Below are 24356 nucleotides of genomic sequence, written 5' to 3' on the forward strand. Positions count from 1 at the left end.
ATTGCAACTTCCACCTCCCCGGTTCAAGCAGTCCTCTTGTCTCAGCCTCCCAAGTAGCTGAGATTACAGGCATGCACCACCACGGTCAGCTATTTTATTTTATTTATTTATTTATTTAATTTTTTTTTGTATTTTTGGTAGAGACGGGGTCTTGCCATATTGTTCAGGCTGGTCTTGAACTCCTGGGCTCAAGTAATCCGCCTGCCTCAGCCTTCCAAAGTGCTGGGATTATAGGCATGAGCCACTGCACCTGGCCTAAAAATACGTTTTAATATTTAAAGATTCATAAATAATTAACATGATTTTGAGAAAAGAGGAACAAAGGAACAGACTGTCTCTACCAGACATTAGAATGACACAGCAAGAAAAAGTGTGACACTGTCATACAAACAGGCAAAATAGAGAGACAGAATAGAATAGAGTCCAGAAAGAGACACAGTTATATGTGAGGGAAGGATGTAGAGTTGGGAAACCTGACTCACTAAATGGATTTTTAAAAATGGCTCTCCAGGCATGGTGGCATGTGCTTGTAGTCCCAGCTACTCAGGAGGCTGAGGCAGGAAGATTGCTTGACCCCGGGAGGCTGAGGCTGCAGTGAGCTGTAATGGCACCTCTACACTCCAGCATGAGTGACAGAAAGAAACCCTGTTCAAAATAAATAAATAAAAGGTCTATTTCACACCATAAACTCCAAGTGTACAAAACACTTAAATATGAAAGGTCAAACCATAAAAGTAATAGAAGGAAATGTAGAAGAATATATTCGTGACCTTGGATTGAGAAAGAGTTTCTTAAATAAGACTCTAAAAGCATAAAACCATGGGAAAAAAAAAAAAGATGAAATTCACTCTATCTGTGGGCTTATAGAATGCTTTGTCCATCGTCATACTATTCCACATGCATTATTTCTAACCAAAGAGCTCATTTCACAGTAAATAAAGTGTGACCAAAGGCCCATGCTCATGGAATTCACTGTTCTTACCATGTTCCTCATTGCCCTGAAGCAGCTGCCTCAATGGAACAGTAGAATGGCCTTTGGAAGACTCAATTATAGTTCTAGCTAGATGGTAACACCCGTGTGGCTGGGGCAGTGTTCTTCAGAAGGCAGGGTGTGTTCTCAATCAGCATCCAACATATGGTATTATTTCTCTCATAGCCAGAGATTCCCGGGTCTGGAAGTCAAAGGATGGGAATGGAAATAGTTTCTTCTCACTATTACTCCTAGCAATCCATTAGCAACACTTCTGCTTTCCAGCCTCATGAAAGGTCCAGAGATTTTGGCTCCAAAGGGGTAAATACTTCCATCAGGGGCACAACAATGATTCCAATGAACTGGAAGTCGAGAATGCCACCCAGCCACTTTGGCCTCATGCCTCTGAATCAACAAGCAAAGAAGGAGTACTGTCTGTGGTGACTGATCCTGACCATCGAGAGAAAACGGGGCTCTTCCGGGGATGCTATCTACAGGCACTCAGAATGGTCCAGTATTTGACATACCGTGGCAGGCTTTCCTACAATACAGCCTCTGACAAAACTAGGCTGTCCCGAACCAAAACTAGGCTGTCCCAAACCCCTATTTGGGTTTAATAGAATTGTTTATCTTTATACCAAGGTTGGGAAAGCACCAAAATCTACATGCGGCATGTGCCCAGGCAGACTTCAAGGGGTTCCTGCTGTTAGACCTAAAGTTCTTAGGAGATTGTCCAAAACAAAGAAACATGTCAGCAGGGCCTGTGGTGGTTCCATGTGTGCTCAATGTGTTCGTGACAGGATCAAGCATGCTTTCCTTACCAAGGAGCAGAAAAACGTTGTGAAGGTGCTGAAGGAGGCTCACGCCTGTAATCCCAGCACTTTGGGAGGCCCAGGCGGGCGGATCACGAGGTCAGGAGATCGAGACCATCCTGGCTAACATGGTGAAACCCCGTCTCTACTAAAAAAATACAAAAAATTAGCTGGGCGAGGTGGCGGGCGCCTGTAGTCCCAGCTACTCGGGAGGCTGATGCAGGAGAATGGCGTGAACCCGGGAGGCGGAGCTTGCAGTGAGCTGAGATCGCACCACTGCACTCCAGAGTGAGACTACGTCTCAAAAAAAAAAAAAAAAAAAAAAAAAGGTGTTGAAGGCACAAGCACAAAGTCAAAAAACGAAATTTAAAAATGAAACTTTTTGGAGTAATAAAAATGAAAAGACTTAAAAAGAGAGAGAGAAAATGGGGATGCTGTCATGAAATGAGGGTAAGGGGACATATGCATGAATGCAGGAGATTTTCCAGGGTTCCCCTTTGTCCTCCCAAGCCCAGGGATTAAAGTCAACTGAAAACTATAACAACCCAATTAAGACAGCGCTGCTGATGGTCCAGACGGTTCAGGAATGAAGGTCTGGGTTACTCTAGCAGGCAGGGAACTAAAATCAGCTTAGGTGCCTGCTGAGGACACAAATAATAGGAATGGGTAGTGGAAGAAAGTAGTTATAAATAAAGTATGGCAAGGGACTCGTGCTCATGGAATTCATTTTTTGGTTTGTGTATGTGTGTGTGTGTGTATTTTTTGTTTTTTTGTTTTTTTGAAGACAGAGTCTCACTCTGTTGCCCAGGCTAGAGTGCAGTGGAGCAATCTTGGCTCACCGCAATCTCCACTTCCTGGGTTCAAGCGATTCTCCTGCCTCAGTCTCCAAAGTAGTTGGGATTACAGGCGCCCACTGCCATGCCCGGCTAATTTTTTTTTTTTTTTTTTTTTTTTTTTTTTTTTTTTTTTTTTGTATTTTTGGTAGAGATGGGTTTTTGCCATGTTCGCCAGGCTGGTCTCAAACTCCTGACCTCAAGTGATCTGCCCACCTGGGCCTCCCAAATTGCTGGGATTACAGGCAGTAATATGAGCCACTACATCCGGCCGGAATTCATATTCTTATCATGTTCCCATCATTCCGAAGCAGCTGGCTTGATGAAACAGTTTACAGCCATGTAGCAAGCTGCAGAAATAAGAACTGTAATGAATATTTCTTCCTTTTTTTTTTACATGAATATGTTTGTGTCTATATGAATAAAGTAGTTTGATTTTCTTTCCCTCTCCCATAGCCATACTTAATAGCAGGTTAGGTTTATATCAGTCTTTAAATTGTGGAATACCAAAGGACAAGTGTGAATTAGGTAGGAAAATGAACACCCTTCAAAAACTGAAAAGGAACTTTGCCTCGTCTTTCTGGGGAAAGTGTTAACATGTTTTGGGTTGTACATGGTACAGTTGTGCCATGTTAGACAGAAAGATGACTTAGTTGTTATCTTTATTTAGAGGTTAAGTATGGTTTAAAACAGGGGTGCCTTAATCCTGGCCTGTGGAGTCCAGGAGTGGAAGCAGGAGAAAGGCGGGCTGGGAACTGTAGAAGTCTCACCTTGGTGTTCACACAGGTAGGTGGTCATTTTGCTAATGGTTTGGTGAGCGTGCACAGTAATTAGGCTTTCGCACTTTGGAGGATGGTTCTGGCTAAGAGAAGCAAAATGCTTCTTGGGTGAAAGGGCTTTTATTCTTTTTATTTATTATTTATTTATGTTTTGTGGACGTGTGGGGGTGGGGGTGGGGGGAGTAGTGGGGGTTACCATGTTGGGCAAACTGGTCTCGAACTCCAGATTTCTAGTGATCCGCCCGCCTTAGCCTCCCAGAGTCCTGGGATTATAGGTGTAAGCCACAGTGCCTGGCCAGGACTTTTATTTGCGCTTCCTCTTACACATGGTGAGTGAGCACCTGAGGTTCAGAGTGCCTCCTTTGCAGAGGACGCCTATAGTAGGGGCTCAGTGTTTGCTGAATTAAAGGGAATTTGTCTTCCTACCTTTAAATTCGCAACACTTCAGAATTGAATGAGAGACCTCCCTCCATAAAATTGACTTTATAAATCTTTTTCTTTTCTTTCCTTTTTTTTTTTTTTTTTTTTTTTTGTTAGAGCCAAGGTCTTGCTCTGTTGCCCAGGCTGAAGTGCCATGCAGTGATCACAGCTCCCTGCAGCCTTGAACTCCTGGGCTCATGAAATCCTCCTGCCTCAGTAAGTCACCAAGCCTGGCTAATTCTTTCTTTCTTTATTTTTTTATTTTTTATTTTTTATTTTTTTGTAGAAAAGTGGGTCTTTCTCAGTTGCCCAGGCTAATCTCGAACTCCTGGGTTCAAGTGATCCTCCCTCCTCGGCTTCCCAAAGTTGAGGTTGTAGGCATGAACTATCACGCCTAGCCTATAAATCTTTACTCATGTTTGCAAATTTCTAATTATCAGAGAATATAGTCAGGTCTAATCCATCATTTTACAAATAAAGTGACTTCCTGACATCCCCGAGCTAAATAAATAATGAACAGATAAATAAATAAACTCAGGTGCCAAATTCAGAAGGGGTAGACCATGGTGGCTTTGAAACGTATTGTGGCCACTTGGCAAGGTGGAACTACATTTTCCAGCATCCTCTCTCGATATATTTCTGGTTAGGGTGGGCCACAGGAGACATTCCTATGCAGATTTGGGGGCGGAAGTGAAGCAGCAGCCATTCTGTGGCTCGTGTTATTGTTTATCTGCTGGTTTACCTCCTTGGCTTGGGCCAGCAGCTGGGCCTAAAACTGCTCCGCCTTCCCCCAAGTCCTTCTCCAGTGTTTCCTATTCCTAGGCTAGATACGTACTGAAGGAACGCAGCTTCTTCTGCAGGATGGCCATACCATCAAGGTCAAAGGCAAAGAGAATTGACATGGTTTTAGTTTGCCTTGGTGGGTTCCAACTGGTATTTGCTTTTCTCTATGCCTTCCTGACTGCCTTCCCTGACGTCTTCAAGCTCCAGGATCAAGTGTGAAGATAACAGCTTTACAGGGATTGCTTAAGCAGTTCCCACAATTGTGTAAGATTATATGTGGTATATATGATATATAATATACATACCCTAGTGGATTCTGCTCTGCTTCAATCTCTTCTGTGCTAGAATCCTGACTGAATGTATTGTAATGATTTTGTAATCGGGTAAATGCATTATCTTCTTCGGATTTGCACTTCCGAAAACTTTTCATTCAGAATGGTGTGTAGTGGATTAAATCAGGGTGTCCAATCTTTTGGCTTCCCTGGGCCACATTGGAAGAATGGTCTTGGGCCACGATGAAAATAGGTTAACAATAACAATAGATGATGAGCTAAAGAAAAAAAATCGCAAAAAAATCTGATAATGTTTTAAGAAAGTTTACAAATTCGTGTTGGGCCACATTCAAAGCCTGAGCCACATGCAGCTAGAGGGCCGTGGTTTGGACAAGCTTGAACTACATTGAAGTCAATATTGCTGTGTTGCCCAGGCTGGAGTGCAGTGGCCAGTCACAAGCACAATTATTGTGAGCTACAACCTTAACCTCCTGGGCTCAAGCAATCCTCCTGCTTCAGCCTCCCTAGTAACTGGGCCTACATGAATTTTGAAGAACGATAAACTTGATCAGATAAACAGTTCATATGTGTAAGCTTTTCACAATTGCCTAACATAAAAATTGCTATATGGACCAGGTGCTGTGGCTCACGCCTTTAATCCCAGCACTCTGGAAGGCTGAGGCTGGTGGATCACTTGAGGCCAGGAGTTCGAGACCAGCCTGTCCAACATGGTGAAAACCTGTGTCTACTAAAAATACAAAAATTACCTGAGTGTGGTGGTGCACGCCTGTAATCCCAGCTATTCGGGAGGCTGAGGCATGAGAATCCCTGGTACCTGGGAAGTAGAGGTTGCAGTGAATCACTGGGCTCCAGCCTGGGCGACAGAATAAGACCCTGTCTCAAAAAAAAAAAAAAAAAAAAAAAAAAAAATGCTATGTGACAAACTAGAGATACTATGTACATATTTCTTAGATATAACAGGGATAGGCCGGGCGCGGTGGCTCAAGCCTGTAATCCCAGCACTTTGGGAGGCCGAGACGGGCGGATCACGAGGTCAGGAGATCGAGACCATCCTGGTTAACATGGTGAAACCCCGTCTCTACTAAAAAATACAAAAAAACTAGCCGGGCGAGGTGGCGGGCGCCTGTAGTCCCAGCTACTCGGGAGGCGGAGGCAGGAGAATGGCGTGAACCCGGGAGGCGGAGCTTGCAGTGAGCTGAGATCCGGCCACTGCACTCCAGCCTGGGCGGCAGAGCGAGACTCCGTCTCAAAAAAAAAAAAAAAATAAAATAAAATAGATATAACAGGGATAAATGTCCAAAGAGATAAATTTTGTTTTCCCACTCTTATTATATACCCAAAAAGCAATAAATTGAACAAGTTGAGTAGTTGCCTCTGAGTGGTAGGAAGTGATGAAGGGGTGGGAGTGAAACTGTTGCTTTTGGTCTAAACCTCTTTAGGATTATTTGACCGCTAGACTAGTTGCATGGAATATTTTTATAAAAATAAACGTTGGTTACAAACAAAGTTTTAATATAGGCAAAAACCATGCCACCTATTTGCAATAGGGTGGGCAAGAAGAAAGAAAATAAGAAAGGTTATCATTTGAGTTGGACAATAGACTTCAGTACTGGAGAGTTTCCAATACAGGTTGAAAGGAAGGTCAGGTTTAGGGAGGATTATGAAGCTGCAAGATTTAAAAGGATAAGAGAATGAGCTCTTCCTTCTTTAACAGTCATTTTCTACAAAAAGAACATCTTGGCAACATATTATCAGGCTCTCCCTCCTCTCCACCTCTCTGCCTTCTCTTTCTATACTATATTTATTGTGCTAAATGAATCTAAATCCCAGAAATAATTGAAACAAGATAATATTTTGAAGCAGCTCCTTTCAGAGCTGTGTTTCATAGACTTGAGGACTCTTGAGTTCTGGGATTGGTATAGTAATGGCCATAAAAAGTAATTTTCACTTAAAAAAAAAATGGCTAGCTACTTGGAGGCTGAGGTGGGAGGATCACCTGAGGTTGGGAGGTCAAGGCTGCAGTGTGCTGTGATTGCACCACTGCCCTCCAGCCTGGGTGACACAGTGAGACCCTGTCTCAAAAAAAAAAAAAAAACCAGGCCGGGCATGACCCATGCCTGTAATCCCAGTGCTTAGGGAAGGCGAGGCAGGTGGATCACTTGAGGTTAGGAGTTCAAGACCAGCCTTGAGGCAGGTGGATCACTTGAGGTTAGGAGTTTAGCACAACATGGTGAAACCCCATCTGTGCTAAAAATACGGAAAGTAGCCAGGTGTGATGCCACTGTACCTGTAGTCCCAGTTACTCGGGAGGCTGAGGCAGGGGGAGGTTGAGGTAAGAGAATTGCTTGAACCCTGGAGGGAGAGTTTGCTGTGAGCTGAGATTGTGACATTGCACTCCAGCATGAGCAAAAGAGTGAAACTCTGTATCAAAAAAACATAAAATAAAATAAAATAAAATAAAATAAAATAAAATAAAATAAAAGAGTATCTTCAATGGCAGAATAATTACTGGTTATAAAATTACATGATGTGAGAGAGGGTCCCAGCTTAAATGCCATTTACTACCTGTAGTCTTTAGGTTCCTTTCCATCCTTCCTTCCTTCCTTTCTGTTTTTCTTCTTCTCAGATAACAAGCTGAGAAATTTAGAGTCTCACTCTGTCACCCAGGCTGGAGTGCAGCAGTATAATCTCAGCTCACTGCAACCTCCACGTCCTGGATTCAAGCCATCCTCCTGCCTCAGGCTCCCAGGGAGCTGGGACTACAGGTGTGTACCACTATGCCTGGCTAATTTTTGTATTTTTAGTAGAGACGGGATTTTACCATGTTGGCCGGGTTAGTCTCGAACTCCTGACCTCAGGTGATCCTCCCACCTTGGCCTTCCAAAGTGCTGGGATTACAGGCATGAGCCACCATGCCCAGCCTAAGTTTCTTGACAAAGAAAAGTATTAGGATTTTTTTTTTTTTTTTGGTGTGTTATGTTGCGGGTGAAATGAATGGATGAATGATAGATGAGTTATCCAAAATCAGATTGCATCAGACAAGACACTGAGAAATAAGAAGAATCTATCACTTGCTAGTTCCTTGTGTGTTATGGGTCCACGAACTTTTTGGCTATATTTCAATAAAGAAAACAGAAAGAACTCTAAGGTATTCCCCATATGTTCTATAAAATGGGTGCATTGAAATATATGACATCGGCTTTTCCAGGGGCAGTGCTGCATGGTGAGGATCTCTCATCTACGCCCATAGCCAAGAGCCTGCTGCAGTCCATGCAGGTCTTTGGACAGAGGAAGATGACCACAGCCATGGCGGGCTTCAAACATGGCAGTGGCCTCATGGAAGTGAACAGGCGGCCCCTGGAGATGATGGAGCCATGCACACTGCATTACAAGCTGCTGGAACCAGTTCTGCTTCTGGGCAAGGAGTGATTTGCTGGCGTGGACATCCATGTCCTAGTGAAGGGTGCTGGTCAGGTAGCCCAGATTCATGCTGTCAGTCCATCTCCAAAGCCCCAGTGGCCTGTTACCAGAAATATGTGGAAGTGGCTTCCAAGAATGTCAAAGACATCCTCATCCAATACAGCTGGACCCTGCTGGTGGCTGACCCCCGTCACTGCCAATCCAGAACGTTTAGAGGCCCTGCTGCCCGTACTTGTTACCAGGAATCCTATCTTAAAGCCCATCACGAGTTATCAGTAAAAGTCCATCATTGTGTAATAAATACCTATGTAACAAATCATGTTTGAGTTTAAAAAACTAAAACTAAAATAAAATACATGACTCAGTGGGCCAGGGACACAGAGTGCTGGGGATTTAGCATTTAGGAGAACTGTGAGGGCAGCAGCATCCATGGAGGCTGAATGAGGTGGGGACTGTAAATGACCTGCTGAAAAATGAAAAGAAGTTTCCATCTGAGAAGGCAGCAGGCTTAGTGTCCAAGAGTCTGCAGTTTGAAAACACATCATGCCTGGCATGAAGCAAGTACAATGATATTCTCCAAGGCATCAGCCTGCCACAGGGGGCTGCTATTCAAAAGGGGGTAAAAGACAAACCAACCAACCCAACAGGGCTCTATACCTGGCTGAGGGCACTGCCAGCTCCTGGAATGTGAAAAGGCCCTAAGTTACGTGCAAGAGCTGCTGTGAGCAGAGAAGCCAGAATCCACCTTTTCCTCCCCTGTTCTAACTCTCCACCATCCCCATCTCTGCCAGACTTAGCTCCTCATCCTCAAGTCCCCCTGAATTCCTGGTTATTAAGGCCTTTTCCCACCCCCATGCTTAGGCCTTTTAAGTCTCCTTTTAAATCATCTCCTTCCAGGCAATTCCCCCTCAACATCCTCTCACCAGCTTAGGGAAGTCCTCCTGATGAGATTTAGGAGGACAGACAGGTCGCACGACTATCTCTCTGTGGATTATTTCTACATATGAAAAACATCCAGTTTGGATTGATTCTTAACAGCATTCATCTTGGAGTTTCAATTTTTCAAAATAATGTATCAAATTTTGCAATGCTCTAGCATATGGTACAACATAAAATAGTCAAATGAATGATATTTATGCAGGGAAGAAAGTTGAAGTCAGGAGGCCTACTACGTGGATCCACTTGTGTCCCCGTGTGAAGTGATGAATAAGCTAAGGAAGCCCCTGACCAAGCAAAGGGGCTGGAGATGTTTATGGGTCTGGATTGGTGTCTCTTTTGATCAGTGTTATTTCAGTTTGGTGGCAAAATCAGCCTAGAGGCCAGGTGTCCAAATTTATAATTTCATGGTTTCCACGAAGCACATGAACTCAAGAAGTCAGAAAGAAAGGTTTCAATTCTGACTCTGCCTCTTACTATAAGTATGTGAATTTGCAGAAGTTACTTAACCTCTGAAACTTTCCTTATCTGTGAAATGGGGAAATATTTGCTGGAAGGATTAAATGAGCTAAGCCAGCAAAGGGCCAGACAGAGTTTAATGAAGGGTAGCCTTCTCCTTCTCCTTACCTCCTTAGTGCTTGCTTGAGAGCTGGAAAAAAACCATAAGGATTGCACAACTTCCAAATTCCCAGATCACATCAAGGTGGCCAAATCCTTAACAGGAATTTAAGCTCCTAGGCTTAAATTTTGCTTGGCTTAATCACACTTATGTGCTATGCTGGGATAATTCTCCAAACCTCTCTGAAACTGAGTTCATTCCTCTGTGGGATGAAGAAATAACAGTCTATGCCCTTAAGACACAAGGTTAGATAACAGCCAATTAATGCTTACAAAGTACATTGGTATCCAAGGATGAAAGTGCAGAGCCAAAACATATTTTCAGCTGGGCATGGTGGCTCACACCTGTAATCCCCACATATTGAGAGGCCAAGACAGGCAGATGAGGAGTTTGAGACCAGCCTGGGCAGCATAGCGAGACCTTGTCTCTGTTATATTTTAAATTTTTTTTTTAATCTTTTTTTTTTTAATTTAGACCCAGGGAGGTGGCTCACACCTGTAATCCCAGCACTTTGGGAGGCCAAGGCAGACAGATCACTTGAGGCCAGAAGTTTGAGACCAGCCTGACCAACATGGCAAAACCTCACCTCTACTAAAATATAAAAATTAGCCAGACGTGGTGGCATGCACCTGTAATATTCCATAATTCGACACAGATGATTAGGGCATCTTCTGCTCTTTTCACTAAGAGTTAATGGTTCCGTTCTTCTGTCCCACTTTCTTTCCATATCCTTCTTCAGGTGTTTTGATATCTAATCCAGAAGAAACATGGATTTCCATTTTATTAACACTCATAAATTTAACTATTGTATATGTTATTCCAAAAATGCAAAAGAAAGAGATTATTTGTAATGGAAGGAATATTGGATTTTGAGAGAGCTGATGATGTTCACTCTCATCCTTGATTTGCCATTTACTGACAATGTGATCTTAGGTAACCTAAGTTCCTGTTAGCACTAAAATTTTAGGAAATGCAAATGAGTCTATAAAAGGGAAATTGCTCAGCTAAAAATTCACTTCCTTCCCTTTCTAATTGAGAATTGAACACCCTCACAGTAATATTTTAATAGAGACCCAAAACTGAAAGTAGATCTTCATTTTAATTCTCATTTTTTATCTTAGTCCGGTACTTGGCACATAGTAAGGTATCAGTAAATATTCAATGAATAGAGTGGCTTCTCATGAACATGAGACCAAGAAAAAGAATGTTTCATCATCTAAGAACCCAATTCAAAGAGAATTAACTAAGCATCTGCTATTTGGCAGCTGTATTTGCCAGGCATTCTAATTTTTTATCTTTCATAAAAACTGAGATGAGGCTGGGTGCAGTGGCTCACACCTGTAATCCCAGCACTTTGGGAGGCCGAGGTGGGCAGATCATGAGGTCAGGAGTTCAAGACCAGCCTGGCCAATATGGTGAAACCCTATCTCTACTAAAAATACAAAAAATTAGCCGGGTGTGGTGGTGTGTACCTGTAATCCCAGCTACTTGTGAGGCTGAGGCAGGAGAATTGCTTGAACCCAGGAGGCAGAGGTTGCAGTGAGCCGAGATCATGACACTGCATGCCAACCTGGGTGACAGAGCAAGATTCTGTCTCAAAAAAAAAAGGTTAAAAAAATTGAGATGAATGGATATGACCTCTGTCTTCCATTAACTTATGACTTTGGGGAGCGATAACCTGTATACAAAATTCAGTGTAATAGGAAAAGTGCTGGGAGTCTTGCGAGGAAAACCATAACTCATCCTCATTTTATCACTAACCAGTTGTATGAATGTGAGAAAGTTATTTATACACTAAGACACCAGCTTCATCATCTGTAAAATAAGGTAATACTGCATGATCTGTCCTCTAAGGCCCCTTCTAGCTATGAGTCTGAAAATGATTCTATGCCTCTGAAACATTAGTTTAAATGCCTGTTCTTAAAATCTCTTAAATATTTAGTGAAGATAACCTCTTCAATACACTTATTTTTCCATCTACAACTAATAAGCAAAGTCACACAAAACAGTAATGCTTACTTATCTTGGAGGATACTTCCAAGACCCCAGTAGATGCCTGCACCTGCAGATAGTACTGACCTTTATGTATACTACGTTTTTTCTTATAGATACCTATGATAAAGTTTAATTTATAAATTAGGCACAGGGCTGGGCGTGGTGGCTCATGCCTGTAATCGCAGCATTTTGGGAGGCTGAGGCAGGTGGGTCACCCGAGATCAGGAGTTCAAGACCAGCCTGGCCAATATGGTGAAACCCCATCTCTACTAAGAATACAAAAATGAGCTGAGAGTGGTGGTGTATGCCTGTAATCCCAGCCACTTGGGAAGCTGAAGCAGGAGAATCGCTTGAATCCCAGAGGCAGAGGTTGCAGTGAGCCAAGATCACCCAGCCTGGGCAATAGAGTAAGACTTTGTCTTTAAAAAAAAAAAAAAAAAAAAGGGAATCTGAAAATAAACAAACAAGAAAAAACAAAATTCAATAACTAAAACAATATGGAAGATTAAAAAGAACTTAAATAATGTGGAGGAGTGTTAGAAATCAGTCAGAAGTTCCTCAGCCTAAAAAAACTATGACCTATATTCTAGCAAGTAAAGACAGCAATAGCAGATCTTGGATTCAGATCCATTGCACCAGGACAGGACTGGCTGGCAGGGGTGAAATCTCGAGGAGAGATAGCCTGTGACCTGTCACTAGGACTCTCTGAGACCCCTTGAAAAGGATTCAAATTCCAGCCATGTCATTGCACCAGAAGTGGGAAATAGCTGATTAAAAAGCTTGCCAAAAAAGCCAGGCACCTGGAGATAAGACTCAGGAAGCATTTTCCTTTTTTTTTTTTTTTTTTGAGACGGAGTCTCGCTCTGTCGCCCAGGCTAGAGTGCAGTGGCCAGATCTCAGCTCACTGAAAGCTCCGCCTCCCGGGTTTATGCCATTCTCCTGCCTCAGCCTCCCGAGTAGCTGGGACTACAGGCGCCCGCCACCTCGCCCTGCTAGTTTTTTGTATTTTTTAGTGGAGACGGGGTTTCACCATGTTAGCCCATGTTAGGATGGTCTCGATCTCCTGTCATCGTGATCCGCCTGTCTCTGCCTCCCAAAGTGCTGGGATTACAGGCTTGAGCCACCGCGCCCGGCCTTCAGGAAGCATTTTCCAAACAAGAAACAAAAGAGTGAAGGAGGAGGCCACGGAAGAGAAATCCTGGAGTTTTATGCAGTTGGTGAGGGATCATTGTTTTCTTCCTCGCAATCTCTGTGGGATGGTCACAGGCAAAAACATCAGAAAAATGAAAGTGCAGAGCTCTATTAGAGGAAGAGGAAAATGATTGATAGGAGGAAAATCTCCATCATCACATGGAATATTCCATTTTACACAGATTTCTTCTGAAGGTCAAGGACTGAACTAAAGGACACAGGCTGCGTGTAACTGCCCTGACTTTGGGGGTAAGAAGAGGAGAGGGAGCCGGCTTATCTCATCAGTGTGCATAGGAAATCCAACAGAACAGTAGAGATGCTTACTCTTTTTTTATTTTTTTTTTCTTTTTCATTTTATTTTATTTTATTTTATTTTGAGATAGGGTCTCACTCTGTTGCCCAGGTACTGGAGTGCAGTGGCAAAATCATGGCTCACTGCAGCCTTGTCCTCCTGAGCTTAAGTGATCCTCCCACCTCAGTCACCCAAGTAGCTGGAACTACAGGCGTACCACCACACCAGGCTAATTTTTAAAAATTTTTTGTAGAGATGAGGTCTCATGTTGCCCAGGCTGGTTTCAAATTCCTGGACTCAAGTGATCCTCCCGCCTTAGTCTCCCAGAGTGTCAGGATTACAGGCCTGAGCCACCACACCCAGCCCCACTGCTTACTCTTTCAGATATAATTTCCTGCAAGCCTCCAGCATTCTGGCCCAGACACAGATGCAGAAACATCTAGGCTGGCTGCACCATTTTCCACACTTTAAGCTTTTTTGGGTACAGTTTTAAACTAAGATCAAAGTATACATCTTTGAAAACCCAATACTAACATTCTGCTCAAACCACACTGTCAAAACACCCCACACACAAAAAAATGTGAAATCAGGGAAAAAGTGAAATATAAGACTACAGCGTAAAAATGGGAACACTATTAGATATTTCATCCCCAGCAAGACTACCACCGCCAAAAGTGGTTGCCTTCAGAATTTTCCTCTGGGTCCATTATTTTTCCAGCATGTTCCACAATTATAAAGATATCTATTACTATTTATTAATGTATATGCTTACGTGTATAAATTGTACTTGCCCAGCTGACTCCTGGTCAAATTCCATATCCTTTCATTCTAGAATCCCAGACTTAGTGCCACAAATCCCATCATTTGAAACTCCTGGCCTAGAATCCAAACTCTGCATAATTTTGCATGCATCCTTAGACTTAGCATGGAGAAGCTGTAAAAACAATGCAATAGCAGAGAGGTCCAAAAAGCGAAAATAAGCAATTATCCTACTGCTTAAACAATGTGTGCTGTGCAAGGTATTTTTAATTTTTTTTGTTTGGACTTGGCCAGGACAGAGTCAAAACACTATGATAGGCATTTATTTATTTATTTATTTATTTATTTTTGAGACAGAGTCTCATTCTGCTATCCAGGTTGGAGTACAGTAGTGCCATCTTGGCTCATGCCACCTCCACCTCCCGGGTTCAAGTGATTCTCCTGCCTCAGCTTCCCAAGTAACTGGGATTGTGGGCACCCACCACCATGCCTGGCTAACTTTTTATATTTCTTGTAGAGAGGGGATTTCACCATGTTGGCCAGGCTGGTCTTGAACTCCTGATCTCAAGTGATCTGCCCACCTCAGCCTCCCAGAGTGGTGGGATTATAGACATGAGTCACTGCGCCTGGCTATATGATAACCATTTTTGTCTTTGAGATTTGATCACACTAGGAAACAACAAAATATTGGCATTGTGTTAGTTGAGTTTGATTTTTAGGCTTAAAAAATTTTTTTTTGTTGGTAGTGGGCTTCATTCAATTCCCTATTACAGAATTTATTAGCTTTTCTATTTTATTCATGTGTGGTTTTTTCCTTTATTTTCTTTGTTTGTTTGTTTTTTTTTTTTTCCAAATGAAGTCTCGCTCTGTTGCACAGGCTGGAGTGCAATGGTGTGATCTCAGCTCACTGCAACCTCCATCTCCCAGGTTCAAGTGATTCTCCTGCCTCAGCTTCTAGAGAGAGTAGCTGGGACTACAGGCGCCCACCACCACGCCCAGCTAATTTTTTTGTATTTTTAGTAGACACAGGGTTTCACTATGTTGTCCAGGCTGGTCTCGCACTCCTATCCTCAGGCGATCCACCCGCCTCATCCTCCCAAAGTGCTGGGATTACAGGTGTGAGCCACCGCACCTGGCGTGAGGCATTTGTTTTAAGTAAATGTTGCTTCCTTTTAGTTATAGGAAGGGGACATTTCTTTTCTTCTCTCACCAAGATAAAGATTCAAAAGTAAGAACCTGCAGGAATTCTTACGAATTCTAAATTTATTTAGAGGTTTGTCTGCAACTGCAGAGCTCTATATGGATGCACAACCTGATAGCAACCCACTTGAATTGCTCAAAAAAAGACCACAGTTGTGAACTGGATACATTCATGATACCAAGGGAAATATACTTGTAATGTCTATAGGAATAATGAAAAGTCAATTACAGGAGAAGCCCAATCTTCCACGATAGTAAGTATTGTGAAGAAAAGAAAAATGTTCAATGCCAAATGAAGTCAAAATTACCTACAGTGATGCAGTAAAAAGTGTCATTGTTGTTGTTGTTGTTGTTGTTGTTGTTGTTTTTGAGATAAAATCTTGTTCTGTTGCCTAGGCTTGAGTGCAGTGGCAAGATCTCGACTCACTGCAACCTCTACCTCCTGGGTTCAAACAATTCTCCTGCCTCAGCCTCCCACGTAGCTGGGACTACAGGCATATGCCATCACGCCTGGCCAATTTTTTTGTATTTTTAGTAGAGACAGGGTTTCACCATGTTGGTCAGGCTATTCTTGAACTCCTGAGCTCATGTAATCTGCCCGCCTCAGCCTCCTAAAATGCTGGGATTAGAGGCATAAGCCACCACTCCCAGCTAATTTTTGTATTTTTAGTAGAGACAGAGTTTCACCATGTTGGTCAGGCTGGTCTTGAACTCCTGACCTCAAGTGATCTGCCTGCCTTGGGCAAAGTGTTGGGATTACAGGCATGAGCCACTAATCGGCTGAAAAGTTTTTTTAATACAGGAAAACATTATTTTATGATAGGAAATAAAAGGCAAGACACAAACTTTTAAATTGTAATCTACTCCAAATGCTAATTATTTCCATACGCATGGTTATATTCACTCCCCCTGAACAACGAATGTGACTATTGTTCCACCTCTTTTATGCTTCTGCACCTCCCTGTTCGTATAAGAAAATGGTGTAGAAAAAGCAAAGGTATAACTACATGAAAATACCTGGCTGTTTATACAACATTTTGCTGAGATGTGAGAGAATAGCATGATGGAGGATGCATATACAGTTATATATACAGGTTGACTATCTCTCATTGGAAATGCTTGGGACCAGAATTATTTCAGATATCAGAATATTTGCATATACATAACGAGCTATCTTGGGGATGGCACTAAGTCTAACATGAGTCTAAACATGACATTCATTTATGTTTCATATACCTCTTACATGTAGACCGAAGGCGATTTTATATATATATATATATATATATATATATATATATATTATTATTTTTTTTTTTTAGACGGAGTCTCACTCTGTCACACAGGCTGGAGTGCAGTGGCACGATATCGGCTCACTGCAACCTCTGCCTCCCAGGTTCAAGCGATTCTCCTGCCTCAGCCTCCCGAGTACCTGGGACTACAGGCATGCGCCCCCCACACCCAGCTAACTTTTGTATTTTTAGTAGAGATGGGGTTTCAACAGGTTGGCCAGGCTGGTCTCAAACTCCCGACCTTGTGATCCGCCCACCTCGGCCTCCCAAAGTGCTGGGATTACAGGTGTGAGCTACCCGCACCCGGCCTTATACAATATTTTTAGTAATTTTGTGCATGAAACAAAGTTTTGACTGTGCAAACTTTTTTTTTTTTTCTTTTTGAGGCAGCATCTCATTCTGTTACACAAGGTTGGAGTGTAGTGCTGCAATCTCTGCTCACTGCAATCTCTGCCTCCCAGGCTCAAGAGATCCTAGCACGTCAGCGATTGATGCCAGCTAATTTTTTGTATTTTTGGTAGAGACAGGGTTTCACCATGTTGCACAGGCTAATCTTGAACTCTTGAGTTCAGGTGATCTACCCACCTTAGCCTCCCAAAGTGCTGTGAACCACTTTGCCCAGACTGTACAAACTTTTGACTGCGACCTGTCACATGAGGTCAGGCGTGGAATTTTCCACTTGCAGCATTATGTTGGAATTGAAAAAGTTTTGGATTTTGTAGCATTTCAGATTCTCAGATTAGGGATGCTCAACCTGTGTATGTATATGTGTGTGTGTGTATATATATCTCAGTATAACAAATGTTGGTAAAATTATGCGTAAATTGGCCTTAACAAATAACTATATAACAGTGATATTTTTTGAATAATTCAAGAATGAGAGTCAAGAGAATGGGTTTTTAGTGGTTGTATCAGCTTTGTTTTTGAAATGAATGCTTTCTAGAACTTTTGTTTATTATTATTTATTTATTTTTGAGATAGAGTCTCACTCTGTCTCCTAAACTGGAGTGCAGTGGCTCAATCACAGCTCACTACAATCTCAACTTCACCAGGCTCAGGTGATCCTCCCCACTCAGCCTCCTGAGTAGCTGGTACCACAAGTGTGTGCCACCATGCCCAGCTAAATTTTTTGTATTTTTTTGTAGAAGCAAGGTTTCACCATGTTGCCAAGGCTAACCTAGAACTCCCGGGCTCAAGCAATCCACCTGCCTCAACCTACCAAAGTGCTGGGCTTATAGGCATGAGCCATTATGCCTGGCCTTTTATTTATTGTTTTGATTATACATATACTTAATGTTATTTCACAACTTTCTTTCTATGAGATTTTAATCTTTCAGTTTTGCAGTTAGCTAGGATTACTATATATACAAATAGTATTTAACACTTATATAGTACTCTGTGTCAGGCCCTGTTGTAAATACTAATCCTCAAAACTGTGAAGTAGGCATTATTACCATCCCCATTTTCTAGATGAGAAGACTGAGGCACAGGGAGGCTAAATAATTTGTCTAAAGACATGACATTACTAATACAATTTTTTCAGTGGAAGGAAATAACACCAAGGTGTCAATGATGGTTTTTCAGGGTGTGGAGTTACAAAGGATTGTTAAGAGGTTTGAAATGAAAAGATCTTGAACTAAGCCCATGGCAGCTGAGATGAAACAGACAGGACAGACTCAAAAACAGTGTAAGAGAAAATATTGGCAAGCCTTATGGATTGATTGATTTGATGTTGGGATGAGGCAGAGCAGGGAAGCTGGGAAGACTTGCCTCTGGCACCTGTGACTGGGTGGACATTTCACTAGAGTAGTTAATACAAAAGGCGGAGCAGACTGGGGAGAAATGATGTGCTCGGTTTTGACATTTTGAGTTTTATCGTAAGTATCTGAACACATGAATTTTAAACTTAAGACAGACTGGGCTCAGTGGCTCACACCAGTAATCCCAGCACTTTGGGAAGCCGATGCAGGTGGATCACCTGAGGTCAGGAGTTCGAGACCAGCCTGGTCAACATGGTGAGACCCTGTCTTTACTAAAAATACAAAAATTAGCCGGGCTTGGTGGTGTGCATCTGTAATCCCAGCTACCAGGGAGGCTGACACAGGAGAACTGCTTGAGCCCAGGAGGCAAAGGTTGCAGTGAGCCGAGATCACGCTGTTGCACTCCAGCCTGGGCAACAAAGTGAGACTCCATCTCAAAAAAAAAAAAAAAAAAAAAAATTAAAGACAGCAGTTAGGTCTCAGCTTGACAGTCTTCACACAGAGCTGGTATTTAAACCCAAGAAAGAGGTTGCTGTCACCCAGGGAGACTGTGGAAGAAGGGAAACAAAAGGCTGTGGGCCAAGGACAGAACTCTAGAGAACCCCAACATCTATGCGACATGTAGGGAATAAGAAGCCCCTTCAGATTTGACATTAAAATAGCAAACACAGATATGAAATGCCAAGGTATCTATTTGCTTTTCAAGCTAGGTTTCATTTATGAGAGGCACGGTAGCATGGAAGTAGGGCAGTCAAACAAGTCTGAGTTCAGATCTAGCCCCTGCAGCTTTCTCTGTCCTGTGGTTTCTCAAGTTACTAAGTGTCTATGAAATGTATGTCAATAAACTGCATGTGCACTCCAACCTGGGCGACAGAGTAAGGCTCCATCTCAGGGAGAAAAAAAAAGAAAAAAAGAAAAAGTCATTACAATAATTCACTGTTGGGACACTCAAGAACTGGTATTTCCCATGAATTTGTATGGTATAGTACAAGTAATAGAGATAATAGCAGTTGGTTAAAATAATTAACTGAGACAGATATAAATGTTGGTATATGAGCTACAAGACTGCATTAAAGGTTTTCTTTAATGTATGTCAATATACTGCTCAAATGTTGTGAGCATGAAATCGGTTAATCCACAGAAGCACTTATATGGCTCAGTGCTTAGAAGTATTACTAATGAGTACACAAATCATAAAATTATTACCGGACGCGGTGGCTCACGCCTGTAATCCCAGCACTTTGGGAGGCGGAGGTGGGCGGATCAATCGCGGTCAGGAGTTCGAGACCAGCCTGACCAACATGAAGAAACCTCGTCTCCACGAAAAATACAAAATTGGTTGGGCGTGGTGGCACATGCCTATAATCCCAGCTACTAGGAAGGCTGAGGCAGGAGAATTGCTTGAACCTGGGAGGCCGTGGTTGCAGTGAGCCATGATTGTGCCATTGCACTCCAGCCTGGGCAAACAAGAGTGGAACTCCGTCTAAAAAAAAAAAAAAAAAATCATAAAATTATTTTTCATTCCATTGTCATGCTTTGCCAGTTGAGAAAATGGCCAGGAAGTCTGTTGGCTTGCAGGAATAAATTAAAATAGAAATTAAACAATTGTATTAAAAAGTCTGACTGGAGTAGCTTACGCCTGTAATTCCAGCACTTTGGGAGGCCGAGGCGGGCAGATCACTTGAGGTCAGGAGTTCGAGACCAGCCTGGCCAACATGGTGAAATCCCATCTCTACTAAAAATACAAAATTTAGCCGGGCATGGTGGCGTGTGCCTGTAATCCCAGCTACTTGGAAGGCTGAGGCAGGAGAATCACTTGAACCCAGAAGGCAAAGGTTGCAGTGAGCCAAGATCGTGCCACTGCACTCTAGCCTGGGCGACAGAGTGAGACTCCATTTCAGGGAGAAAAAAAAAAGAAAAAAAGAAAAAGTCATCACAATAATTCACTGTTGGACACTCAAGAACTGGTATTTCCCATGAATTTGTATGGTATAGTACAAGTAACAGGGATAATAGCAGTTGGTTAAAAGAATTAACTGAGACTGATACATGAGCTACAAGACTGCATTAAAGTTTTTCTTTTGTTCTACTCTAAAAATTCAGCAACCAGACCCAGTGCCTGTTACAGAGTGAGTCCTCAAGATATGTGTTGACTGAAGCTAGCAAAGTGATTTATTGATTTATTTATTTATTGAGACGGAGTTTCACTCTCGTCACCCAGGCTAGAGTGCAGTGGTGCAACCTCAGTTCACTGCAACCTCTGCCACCTGGTTTCAAGCAATTCTGCTGCCTTATTCTCCCGAGCACCTGGGTCTTCACCACCACACCTGGCTAATTTTTTGTATTTTTAGTGGAGATGGAGTTTCACCATATTGGCCAGGCTGGTCTCGAACTCCTGACATCTGCCTCGGCCTCCCAAAGTGCTGAGATTACAGGCATGAGCCACCGCCCTCAGCCTAACAAAGTGATTTTTTTTTAAGAGGAGGGGCAGGCAGGGCACAGTGGCTTACGCCTCTAATCCTGGCAGTTTGAGAGGCCAAGGTGGGCAGATCACAAGGTCAGGAGTTCAAGACCAGCCTGGCCAATATGCTGAAACCCTGTCCCTACTAAAAGGACAAAAAAAATTAGCCGGGCGTGGTGGCAGGCGCCTGTAATCCCAGCTACTCAGGAGGCTGAGACAGGAGAATCACTTGAAACTGGGAGGTGGAGGTTGCAGTGAGCTGAGATCGCGCCACTGCACTCTGCTCTGGGCGACAGAGCAAGATTCTGTCTCAAAAAAAAAAAAAAATACAACAACAACCAAAAAAAAAAAAATGGGAGGGGCGATGTTTTATTAAACATTTCGCTATTTGAATAATTAATACATTCATGCAAAGAAAAGATGAAGCAAACATGCCCTACAGTGTTATCATTTGAGATCTCTTAAAAGCGGCTATGTGGCCGGGCGCAGTGGCTCATGCCTGTAATCACGGCACTTTGGGAGGCTGAGGCAGGTGGATCACTGGAGATCAGGAGTTCGAAACCAGCCTGAAAAACAGGGTGAAACCCCCCTCTCTACTAAAAATACAAAAATTACCAGGGTGTGGTGTCACATGCCTGTACAAATCCCAGCTACTGGGGAGGCTGCGGCAGGAGAATTGCCTAAACCCGGGAGACGGAGGTTGCAGTGAGCCAAGATCACACCATTGCACTTCAGCCTGGGAGAAGAATCAAGACTTCATCTCAAAAAAAAAAAAAAAAAAAAAGACAGCAGCTATGCAACACCCCATGAATATCTGCCACATATTTGAAATTCCCGGTTGTCAAGCTTCTGAACCCAAGCTAAGCCATCATATCTCCAGTGACCTGCACGTATACATCCAGATGGCCCCATGCAACTGAAGATCCACAAAAGAAGTGAAAATAGCCTTAACTGATGACATTCCACCATTGTGATTTGTTTCTGCCCCACCCTAACTGATCAATGTACTTTGCAATCTCCCCTACCCTTAAGGAGGTTCTTTATAATCTCCCCCATGCTTAAGAAGATTCTTGGCCTGGCGCGGTGGCTCAAGCCTGTAATCCCAGCACTTAGGGAGGCCGAGACGGGCGGATCACGAGGTCAGGAGATCGAGACCATCCTGGCTAACACGGTGAAACCCCGTCTCTACTAAAAATACAAAAAACTAGCCGGGTGAGGTGGCGGGCGCCTGTAGTCCCAGCTACTCCGGAGGCTGAGGCAGGAGAATGGCGTGAACCCGGGAGGCGGAGCTTGCAGTGAGCTGAGATCCGGCCACTGCACTCCAGCCCGGGCTACAGAGCAAGACTCCGTCTCAAAAAAAAAAAAAAAAAAAAAAAGAAGATTCTTTGTAATTCTCCCTACCCTTGAGAATGTACTTTGTGAGATCCACCCCCTGCCCCTGAAACATTGCTCTTAACTCCACCACCTATCCCAAAACCTATAAGAACTCATTATAATCCCATCACCCTTGCTGACTCTGTTTTCAGACTCAGCCCGCCTGCATCTAGGTGAAATAAACAGCCTTGTTACTCACACAAAGCCTGTTTGGTGGTCTCTTCACACGGACACATGAGACATTTGGTGCTGAAGAGCCAGGTCAGCGGGACTCCTTTGGGAGACCAGTCCCTTGTCCTCACCCTCACTCCATGAAGAGATCCACCTACGACCTCGGGTCCTCAGTCCAAGCCCCCCAGGGAACATCTCACCGATTTTAAATCTTTTTTTACTCTCTTCTCCAACCTCTCTCACTATTCCTCAACCTCTTTCTCCTTTCAATCTTGGCGCCACCCTTCAATCTCTCCCTTCTCTTAATTTCAATTCCTTTCATTTTCTGGTAGAGACAAAGGAGACACATTTTATCCGTGGACCTAAAACTCCGGTGCCAGTCACGGATTCGGGAAGGCAGCCTTCGCTTGGTGTTTAATCATTGCAGGGATGCCTCTCTGATTACTCACCCACGTTCCGTTGGTGTCTGATCTCCATGGGGACGCCTGCCTTGGTCACTCACCCACATTACCTTGGTGGCAAGTCAATTGCGGGGATGCCTGCTTTGGCTGCTCACCCACGTTGCAGCCCAGGACTGCTCCCCATCCCCCTCCTCCATGTCTTTACCCTTCTCTTTAAACTTGCCTCCTTCACTATGGGCAACCTTCCACCCTCCATTCCTCCTTCTTCTCCCTTAGCCTGTGTTCTCAAGAACTTAAAACCTCTTCAACTCTCACCTGACCTAAAATCTAAGCATCTTATTTTCTTCTGCAATACCGCTTGGCCCCAGTACAAACTCGACAGTAGTTCCAAGTGGCCAGAGAATGGCACTTTCGATTTGTCTATCCTACAAGATCTAGACAATTTTTGTCGAAAAATGGGCAAATGGTCTGAGGTGTCTGACGTCCAGGCATTCTTTTACACATTGGTCCCTCCCTAGTCTCTGCTCCCAATAAGACTTGTTCCAAATCTTTCTTCTTTCCCTCCCGCCTGTCCCTGCAGTCCCAACCCCAGACGTCTCTGAGTCTTTTGAATCTTCCTTTTCTACAGACCCACCTGACCTCTCCCCTCCTCCCCAGGCTGCTCCTCACCAGGCCGAGCAAGGTCCCAATTTTTCCTCAGCCTCTGCTCCCCCAATCTATAATTCTTCTATCACCTCCCCTCCTCACACCCAGTCTGGCTTAGTTTCATTCTGCGACTAGCCCTCCCCCACCTGCCCAACAATTTCCTCTTAGAGAGGTGGCTGGAGCTGAAGGCATAGTCAGGGTACATGTGCCTTTTTCTCTATCAGACTTTTCCCATATTTGCCAGCGTTTAGGCTCTTTCTCATTAGACCCCACTAAATATGTACAGGAATTCCAGTACCTAACTGTGCCCTACAATTTAACCTGGAGTGACTTAAATGTCATCCTAACTTCTACCCTCTCCCCAGATGAACGGGAAAGAGTTTTTTCTCTAGCCCAGTCTCACACTGATAACCACCAGTTTCGTAAGCCAGACCGCAGAGGAAGGCCATCTTATTCTCAATATGCATTTTATTAGCCAATCTGCTCCAGACATTAGAAAAAGGTCCAAAAATTAAATTCCAGCCCTCAAACCCCACAACAGGACTTAATTAACCTCGCCTTCCAGGTGTACAATAATAGAGAAGAGTTGCAATTACTTCCTCTGCTGTGAGAGAAACCCCAGCCGTATCTCCAACACACAAAAACTTCAAAATGCCTAAGCCACAGTGGTCAGACGTTCCTTCAGGACTTCCTCCCCCAGGATCTTGCTTCAAGTGCCAGAAATCTGGTCACTAGGCCAAGGAATGCCCACAGCCCGGGATTCCTCCTGAGCCGTGTCCCATGTGTGTGGGACCCCACTGGAAATTGGACTGTCCAATTGGTCTGAGGCTCTGACTGACTCCTTCCCAAATCTTCTCGACTTAGCGGCTGAAGACACACTGCCTGATCACCTCAGAAGCCCCCTAGACATTCACAGACACCGAGCTTCGGGTAACTCTTACAGCGGAGGGTAA

At 43.5% G+C, this 24356-nt stretch overlaps 1 protein-coding gene and 1 pseudogene across 1 annotated transcript; both read left to right on the plus strand.

The window, feature by feature from the left end:
- Nucleotides 1–1476: 1476 nt before the first annotated feature.
- On the plus strand, nt 1477–2192 carry LOC140708716 (large ribosomal subunit protein eL34-like). Its single transcript, XM_073005403.1, has 3 exons — nt 1477–1559; nt 1591–1816; nt 2112–2192. Exons 1-3 carry the CDS (start codon nt 1477–1479, stop codon nt 2190–2192), a joined length of 390 nt encoding a protein of 129 aa, XP_072861504.1.
- Nucleotides 2193–5568: 3376 nt separating this feature from the next.
- On the plus strand, nt 5569–24356 carry LOC119621899 (small ribosomal subunit protein uS9-like; annotated as a pseudogene).

This window comes from Chlorocebus sabaeus, chromosome 16, assembly GCF_047675955.1.
Source record: "Chlorocebus sabaeus isolate Y175 chromosome 16, mChlSab1.0.hap1, whole genome shotgun sequence".
In the NCBI taxonomy this organism is placed as follows: domain Eukaryota; kingdom Metazoa; phylum Chordata; class Mammalia; order Primates; family Cercopithecidae; genus Chlorocebus; species Chlorocebus sabaeus.